Source organism: Oncorhynchus nerka, linkage group LG2 (assembly GCF_034236695.1).
Source record: "Oncorhynchus nerka isolate Pitt River linkage group LG2, Oner_Uvic_2.0, whole genome shotgun sequence".
Lineage (NCBI taxonomy): Eukaryota > Metazoa > Chordata > Actinopteri > Salmoniformes > Salmonidae > Oncorhynchus > Oncorhynchus nerka.
Window position 1 is genome coordinate 70,295,374 of NC_088397.1, and position 9,250 is coordinate 70,304,623.

Consider the following 9,250-nt stretch of genomic DNA (forward strand, 5'->3'; position numbering starts at 1 on the left):
AATATACGAACATGATACAGAGTTACTTAAAAGTATACCACAAGAAGTATGGCCCTGAAATAATACGAAAAGTAAGAACACATGCTATCATTTCGGGTCGGCTATACTTCCGCGGTCTATGTTCATGGGCACACCGTGGGCTAAAGCCGCGTACGAACTGTCAGTGCAGGCTATCACAGCTGTAGCCTAGAAGTCCATCCTCCAACAAATCACCCTCTTCATGCACATAGGACTAGATAGAATGAGCAAGAGAGTTGCATTCATGCATCATATTAATAATAATAACAATAATAATAATGGCTTGACTTACTCAAAGTGAATTACTCTGGTTCTGTCATATAGTGACGAGGCCCTTTATTGACTTGAGTGGTTTATCAAATTCACACTTAATCCATTGGGATATTTTGACAGCCGTAACAAACAGCTGACACTGCATCATTTGTCCTATTTAAACGGTTCTGTGGGTGGATTGTCATATTTTACTTGAGTAAAAAGATGGTCATAAAATCATCAGCAGTATGTTCAGAAGTCCAAAGTGCCGATGTTACCAGGATATCCTCTGTCCAAGCATGTCAATAACCATAACAATCACCACACATTTGACAGCGACTTGCTGCTCACTCTCAGTATTGGTTTACAAACTAATTAATCATTTTCAGCAGCTATGGGGCAAAGTTGCATTACTCACGCTCCGAGGCCATAGTGATGACGGACTCTGTAGTGGCGTGATATTCGTCCTCCTCCATAAACTCATCCTGGGAGGACGCGTCTCCCTGGAAGTCGTGATGGTCCAGAAGCTGCTGGAGCGGGGGCGCCTTTGGGAGCAGCTGGTTCACCACCTCCCGACTAATGTTAGGAGCCTGCTTGAGCCGCAGCTTGCTCAGGATCTGAGATTTGATGGTTTCCAGCCTCAGGACTTTACTTTGCTCTCTCCAAACGCATGCTGAACATTCGTGAGCGCCTGCCTCCTCATCAAGGAGCGACAGCCCAGCGTCCGTGGGCATCTCGCTCGTTGGTGGCAGAAAAAGGTTAGGTTCGTCACTCCCAGACAGTCCCATACAAACATAAACCATCAAACACAGAAAAAAGTTATACCTCGGCATAATGATGACTGGTGAGGCTATAGAACTTTGTGCTCGCGTTATCCCCTCCCCTGAAATGTTGCTTGTCTTAACCTGTGTTTCCTTACCTTGCAAAGGTACCAATGATATGCAACTACTCAAATAGTCGCCTCTTAAAACGGTTGTATTGCAGGACAGCAGTAAACGTAGGAAGGTGCGTCCGTCCTAGTGGGTTTTCTCAGTATTTTACTTTAGCCTATCTATCGATTTTAAGCATAACCCGTTTTTATGCTATGGTTGTTGTTTTGGTTGCCATATCTGATAACAATTAAGTCCATATGTGCGAATGAGAAGATGTGTCATTGAAAAGTGTGCAAGTACGTCCTAAAAGAGCTCTTTATATATCTCTGCTCCTCCGTGTCGTAATCTATCTCCATTGGCTAAGATTGCAACAAAAGGCTTTTAGGTCTGTCACCAAGTCAAGAGAGAGAGGGAGCAAGAGGGAGGGCACAAGGGAGAATGCAGAATGGACTGGAGTGTAGTTTGTCCAGTTTGCATTTTTTTACTATATTCAGACAAGGTTTCGAACCTGTAAGAGGCCATTTCAAGTCATTACATATCATTAGTGATATGGAGCTTACATTTATTTTTTATTTTGATGGTGTTGTTGATAAGCAGTGAATGGACATTTCCACAAGGAATTATCCTCCCTTTTCTCTTCTCTCACTTCTAATATGCCCCTATTTTATATTATAATGCGTAAAAGGAGTCAGATGTATGCATAAAAGGATCAATGGAATCTGTCCTGCACCCATAGAATTGTGAAACCTTCAAAATTGACTGATGAGTGACAGGTTATCTTAAATGACACTGGCAGGGGTGGACATTTCGGGCAAATGCCAGATGGGCTGGTCCATGTTTAACCCGGTGTTCCTGTGTAACTAGGGTATTTTGCACAAAATTATCATTATCTGGCTAAAAATGGGGTTCTCAAGGTGAAAAAATGTTCCGGTGTGGGGGCCTTGAGGGGAAAAATAGGCTAGTGTGGGGGCCTGGGCCAGTGTGGGCTGGTGTGTTAGAAATGCCAGGGCCAATTTCTGGTCCCAGTCCGCCCCTGGGCATTGGGGTCCGTCTTTGGAATTTAAGAAGCATTAATTTGACAATAGTGACACTCATTTTGTGTTAGAATCCCTGGACATTTAACGCAATGATTTTTACATCCAGATGTACAAATGTAGCAGCAACAACATGCAAGGCAATGCATAATTTATCATTTAGACTGTCAAACATACAGGCACTTATGATAAAACAGTGGAATATTTCAACAAAAGAAAACAATGGAGCAAATGCATCCCATAACATTTTCAATTGCACCTAAAAAGTTGACATTATGGGAGTAATGACATTAAGGGAGTAATATGCCATTAGTGCTTTTGTTATTGAGATAACTGGAAATATCTGTGGTTTTAACAAAATGGTCAAGTAATGTGGGTCTGGCTATTAGTGATCTATCACTGACTTTTGTTGTAGCCTAAAAATGATGATTTGCTGTCAAGCCTTACCATATCCAATAAGACAATCTATGATTACTTGAACCATTATGTGCATGGTCAGTACAATAGGAACAACTGTTAGATTTAAATACAGGATCTCAATTTGAGTGAAAAATGCCTGTTGTCAATGTTTTGGTCTTTCTAAAGAATATTCCAAACTAGCAATGGCGCTAATCAACCAAACCACATCAATCAATAAGTCAATCAATCTATATACTTTATGCATCATTGTTTTTAAATGAATCCCTTTCATTATTTCTAAAGTCCTAATTTTCTCAATAAACATTAAAGTTATATTGTTACTCAATCCTGGAATACACAACTGATAGTTATCACTTTAGTGAGGGCTCTATGTGAAGCCACACAATTGAACGTCTACAGCAGGCTAACTTCAATTCACTTGTAAATTAAGTGCATTACCTCTGCCTGCCATAAAGAACCCCCAGCTATTACATGCTAAATTCTCTGAATCAATGTAATGACTCTTAATTAAGTTTGTAATTATCTCTGGCTAATTCCTAATGGTAAGTATTGCACCACTTATGGTAATGACTTGTTCATCAGTTGAGTCGTCAAGCATGTAGTATAGTGCAGAACTAGCTTACTACTGTCACCTACTGGTTGAATATACAGTTGCAGTTGAAGGTTCAGTTGAACAAGGTATATTCACAACTTAGTAAGATTCCATATGCAAACGTATCCTTGGTAGAGCATATTCACCATAAGTCTTCTGTAGAATTTGGGATTTCTGACACTTTAAAGAATTCTACACAATAGGTAGAATTCTACATGTAATGGGGCCTAGTGGCACTTGTTTTACATTTACATTTACATTTAAGTCATTTAGCAGACGCTCTTATCCAGAGCGACTTACAAATTGGTGCGTTCACCTTAAGACATCCAGTGGAACAGCCACTTTACAATAGTGCATCTAAATCTTTTAAGGGGGGTGAGAAGGATTACTTTATCCTATCCTAGGTATTCCTGAAAGAGGTGGGGTTTCAGGTGTCTCCGGAAGGTGGTGATTGACTCCGCTGTCCTGGCATCGTGAGGGAGTTTGTTCCACCATTGGGGGGCCAGAGCAGCGAACAGTTTTGACTGGGCTGCGCGGGAACTGTACTTCCTCAGTGGTAGGGAGGCGAGCAGGCCAGAGGTGGATGAACGCAGTGCCCTTGTTTGGGTGTAGGGCCTGATCAGAGCCTGGAGGTACTGAGGTGCCGTTCCCCTCACAGCTCCGTAGGCAAGCACCATGGTCTTGTAGCGGATGCGAGCTTCAACTGGAAGCCAGTGGAGAGAACGGAGGAGCGGGTTGACGTGAGAGAACTTGGGAAGGTTGAACACCAGACGGACTGCGGCGTTCTGGATGAGTTGTAGGGGTTTAATGGCACAGGCAGGGAGCCCAGCCAACAGCGAGTTGCAGTAATCCAGACGGGAGATGACAAGTGCCTGGATTAGGACCTGCGCTGCTTCCTGTGTGAGGCAGGGTCGTACTCTGCGGATGTTGTAGAGCATGAACCTACAAGAATGGGCCACCGCCTTGATGTTAGTTGAGAACGACAGGGTGTTGTCCAGGATCACGCCAAGGTTCTTAGCGCTCTGGGAGGAGGACACAATGGAGTTGTCAACCGTGATGGCGAGATCATGGAATGGGCAGTCCTTCCCCGGGAGGAAGAGCAGCTCCGTCTTGCCAAGGTTCAGCTTGAGGTGGTGATCCGTCATCCACACTGATATGTCTGCCAGACATGCAGAGATGCGTTTCGCCACCTGGTCATCAGAAGGGGGAAAGGAGAAGATTAATTGTGTGTCGTCTGCATAGCAATGATAGGAGAGACCATGTGAGGTTATGACAGAGCCAAGTGACTTGGTGTATAGCGAGAATAGGAGAGGGCCTAGAACAGAGCCCTGGGGGACGCCAGTGGTGAGAGCGCGTGGTGAGGAGACAGATTCTCGCCACGCCACCTGGTAGGAGCGACCTGTCAGGTAGGACGCAATCCAAGCGTGGGCCGCGCCGGAGATGCCCAACTCGGAGAGGGTGGAGAGGAGGATCTGATGGTTCACAGTATCGAAGGCAGCCGATAGGTCTAGAAGGATGAGAGCAGAGGAGAGAGAGTTAGCTTTAGCAGTGCGGAGGGCCTCCGTGATACAGAGAAGAGCAGTCTCAGTTGAATGACTAGTCTTGAAACCTGACTGATTTGGATCAAGAAGGTCATTCTGAGAGAGATAGCGGGAGAGCTGGCCAAGGACGGCACGTTCAAGAGTTTTGGAGAGAAAAGAAAGAAGGGATACTGGTCTGTAGTTGTTGACATCGGAGGGATCGAGTGTAGGTTTTTTCAGAAGGGGTGCAACTCTCGCTCTCTTGAAGACAGAAGGGACGTAGCCAGCGGTCAGGGATGAGTTGATGAGCGAGGTGAGGTAAGGGAGAAGGTCTCCGGAAATGGTCTGGAGAAGAGAGGAGGGAATAGGGTCAAGCGGGCAGGTTGTTGGGCGGCCGGCCGTCACAAGACGCGAGATTTCATCTGGAGAGAGAGGGGAGAAAGAGGTCAGAGCACAGGGTAGGGCAGTGTGAGCAGAACCAGCGGTGTCGTTTGACTTAGCAAACGAGGATCGGATGTCGTCGACCTTCTTTTCAAAATGAATTTAAAATGAATTTTAATGAATCCTAAATTAACCAACAAGTAATTGATAGATTAATACGGTCATTTTACCATGTACATTCTTATTAAATACATGGCCATTTCAATATCATGACATAAAGTCCTATCCAATTATTTTCCTCAAAACGGTCTCTGGTAATGTGAAGGTATTTATTGGTTTGCATGTGAAAGTAGTAAAGGAGTCTGTGGGCCACTGTATTTCAGACTTCCACAAAAATTGTCACAGGTGAACTGCACTGAGTGTACAAAAGATAAAGAACGCCTGCTCTTTCCATGACATAGACTGGCACCTACTACCATACCTTGTTCAAAGGCACTTAAATATTTTGTCTTGCCCATTCACCCTCTGAATGGCACACATACACAATCCATGTCTTGAGGCTTGAATCCACTTCAATCAGTGTATATGAAAGGGAGGAGATAGGTTAATGAAGGATTTTTAAGCATAGAGACAGTTGAGACATAATTTGTGTATGTGCGTCATTCAGAGGGTGAATGGGCAAGACAAAAGATTTTAAGTGCCTTTGAACAAGGTATGGTAGTAGGTGCCAGGTGCACCAGCTTGTGTCAATAACTTCAATGCTGCTGGGTTTGCTCAACAGTTTCCTGTGTGTATCAAGAATGGTCCACCACCCAGACAACTTGACAAGCAATGGAGTCAACATGGGCCAGCATCCCTGTAGAACGCTTTCGAACACCTTGTAGAGTCCATTCTCTGGCAAATTGAGGCTGTTCTGAGGGCAAAGGGGGGGTGCAACTCAATATTAGGAAGGTGTTCCTAATGTTTGATATACTCAGTGTATAGTGGTGATTGAAAGTATCCACCTGCTCATTTAATCGCCTACATGATCAAACTAGTGACTACACCAGTGCTGCTCAAGCAGATACTGCTGCTGCGCAATTCCATGGTAACCGAATGATGCAGAGACTCAGATTTCTCACTTTAAAATGTCAAACAAAAACCAATGACTGCAAAGTTAAACCATACAACTCTATGAAGAAGCACTACTTTTAACAATTTCCACAGAAAATGTTACATAAACACATTTACTTAAAGAGCAGTGCAGAGTTAAAGTTTGGTACTGGCATTTCCATCAAAAAGGATTCATGCGCACCAACATGTGAAGTTCATAGGAGTATATAAAATTGGGTGTCAAATGAAAGTGAACAGTCTATATTTTTGGGAAATTAAGGCATAGATACATTTTTCAACCATTTTCCATCTTAAAAAGTAAGTGTAACTAAAGGCCTTGATTTCTGGATAAACAGATTGAAAAGGGGTCTTAGATAACATCTACCATAAAAACTCTTAAAAAGGTATCAGAAATGCATCAAAACACAATCATGTTGATGTAAAGACCCCTACCAACTAATCTCAACACAAATATTTAGTTTTGGAGAAATTGTTTACCTTCTGTAAGTCTAAGAAATATTGCTTTAGTTAGTGATTTTACTGATATCAAATTGATTTATGAATTATTAAGTGATTAAAGCTCGTAATTATGTTACCAAATTGGCAAAGGAATTACCAAAATATCTGTAACGGAATTACTGCAAGTGAATTGGCTACAAAGGGAAATCATAATAGTCACAGACTACAGTTGGGTCACCTGTTATGACAATCCAGAGAATGCCAGACTAATCAAAGTTTAATGACAAAATTTCCCCATGAAGGACCTCCGCACCACCTTCCTGTTCAAGTAAGCACAAAAATATATTGCATGCTTCTGCATAAATTATGTAATATGCCAGGGAGACATGTATACTGTAGCTAAGAAAGTAAAACTAAGTGTATGCTGTGTATTAAGCTGTTAGTAGTCTATGTGCCAACCCTAATCATTTGGTCCCGTTTCCCCTCCTAATTTTGCCCACTGTTTTGCTGCCAGACAAGGCTCCGCTGATAGCCAGGTGTAGCAGTGGTAAGGTGTTGGGATTGCTGTTGGGACTCTGCTGTTGGGACAGCATTATGTAGGCCCTAACAGTGTGTGGGCACCGTTTGTCACCGTTATAGTGCAATTAATGTATTGTTTGGTGTTGTGTAGTGGGTTTGCTGGCATGTATCTAAACATTTTTTGTTTTTGTTTGCCTCACCAAGATTTACATGCTTAAGTCGCCACTGATCGATGCACGTTTAGATGCAGTATTCGGCTGTTTTGGCTCCTTCTTCTTCTTTGGTATTATGGAGGTCCGCAAACAAATGTTATAGGTGCATGCCGCCACATACTGTATTGTGAAAAAATTGCCCAACAACTAACACTACACCCATTAAAACCTCATCACTATTCCGCTACTTTGGCCCTGTCTGATCATGCACCAGGCCAGCAGCCTGGGAGGACGGGACACTATCGTTCAAAACACCTTCTCTGCAGCTGTCACCACAACATCTATCCTCTGTGATTTACATTCCATTCCTGTGGTACAGTTGAGATCCATGGCCATAAATGCCAAAAAAACAAACCGTATTCCTGTTATTCCAATCACTCTCTATTGACCACGGCCTACTCACAGGGATCTTCTTAGAATTCCTCACCCTGGACCCATCTTCCTCTACTACTCCATTCACTGCTCTGATTCTGGCAACCTCAATCTGCCTTTCTCTCACTGGACACCTCGGATCCTCAGCATCATGGGTAACCCTTCAGTTTACACACCACTTGTTCTACCGATACTACACATTCCTTTTTCTCATGTCCTCCTGCACACTTCTCACATCTACAAATCTCCCTCCTACACACTGCTGCCACATGACCATAAACTTGACACCTAAAACACTGTAATATGTTCGGTTAAAAAGCTTTCACGGGATAACTGACACATCTTAATTAACTTGACTTTATCTGGTAAAAACTCTGCATCAAAACTCGACCATATCTTCTCTGTTTCACCACGCTCTCCACCGGGTCTGCACCGTACCAAACGGCGGGCGTCGCAGATACCGGGAATCTTCAACTTCAGTTGACCCTCCTCAACACTTAACACCACTCCAGTTATCACTCCTTTCAACAGGGCCCTGCTCCGGAGAGGAAAGCAAGTCACAGTTCTTGTCCCCAGTTGCATGGTGCGGAGTGGACACTCCCTCTGGATGACAGAAACACAAAAAAACAACACGATTCCACCTCGAGTCACTTTCACCTACCCAACATTTCCCAACCTGACACCACATATGGATCAGCCAGAAGGCAAGCATCCATTCTCTCCAAAAAATCTCACTCCCACTGGGCAAAGAACATCTTTGTCACTGTCAGGACAAGGCTCAAACTCTGCGTTCTTCACCACACCTGCCACCGCAGTGAATTCATCCTCACTTTCGTCATGTTCAATTTCCTTGTGCAGCACTCCATATTTACTCGTAACATGTTCCACCTCCGTCTTGGCACTCCCCCACCATTGTAAAACCTTGGGCTCCCGAGTGATGCAGCGGTCTAAGGCAGTGCTAGAGGTGTCACTACAGACCCTGGTTCAATTCCAGGCTGTATCACAACCGGCTGTGGGAGTGCCATAGGACGGTGCACAACTGGCCCAGTGTTGTTAGGGTCTGGCCAGGGTAGGCTGTCATTGTAAATAAGAATTTGTTCTTAACTGACTTGCCTAGTTAAATAAAACATTTGGAAGCTATATAAATTAATTTACTAATGTCTACATTTGTTTTTGCCATGTTTATTATATTACAGACACCTTAATGCATACTTATAAATTATATTATGTGAACTAACATTAAACAAATATGAAACATTTTCCTTCAAGTATAATTTTACTGTCTCCACTACAACAACAAAAATACTTGCATACATGTAATTTTGTCCTTGAAACATTCAAATGAAATACTGTAGAATTCCATTCATTTCTATGGAAGACTGCTTTTCCGAAGAGTGCCAATACAGCCGACCATTGGTTTCATAGCCTCAATGTCCTAAACATGCTGTGGGGAATAGCAATCCAAGGTTTATGTACGTCATTGGGAGGCAACCCAGAGAAAAAAAAA

General features: G+C 43.2%; 1 protein-coding gene across 2 annotated transcripts in view; it reads right to left on the minus strand.

Annotated features, from left to right (window-relative positions):
• LOC115141099 (growth/differentiation factor 11-like) overlaps positions 1–1,414 on the minus strand; it is a 39,516-nt gene extending 38,102 nt beyond the window's left edge. For both annotated transcript variants that reach the window (XM_029679728.2, XM_029679719.2), the window contains exon 1: positions 689–1,414. In XM_029679728.2, the coding sequence (XP_029535588.1) occupies positions 689–1,103 (415 nt within the window). In that variant the 5' untranslated portion in view covers positions 1,104–1,414. The remainder of the gene's footprint in view (positions 1–688) is intronic.
• Positions 1,415–9,250: the final 7,836 nt, after the last annotated feature.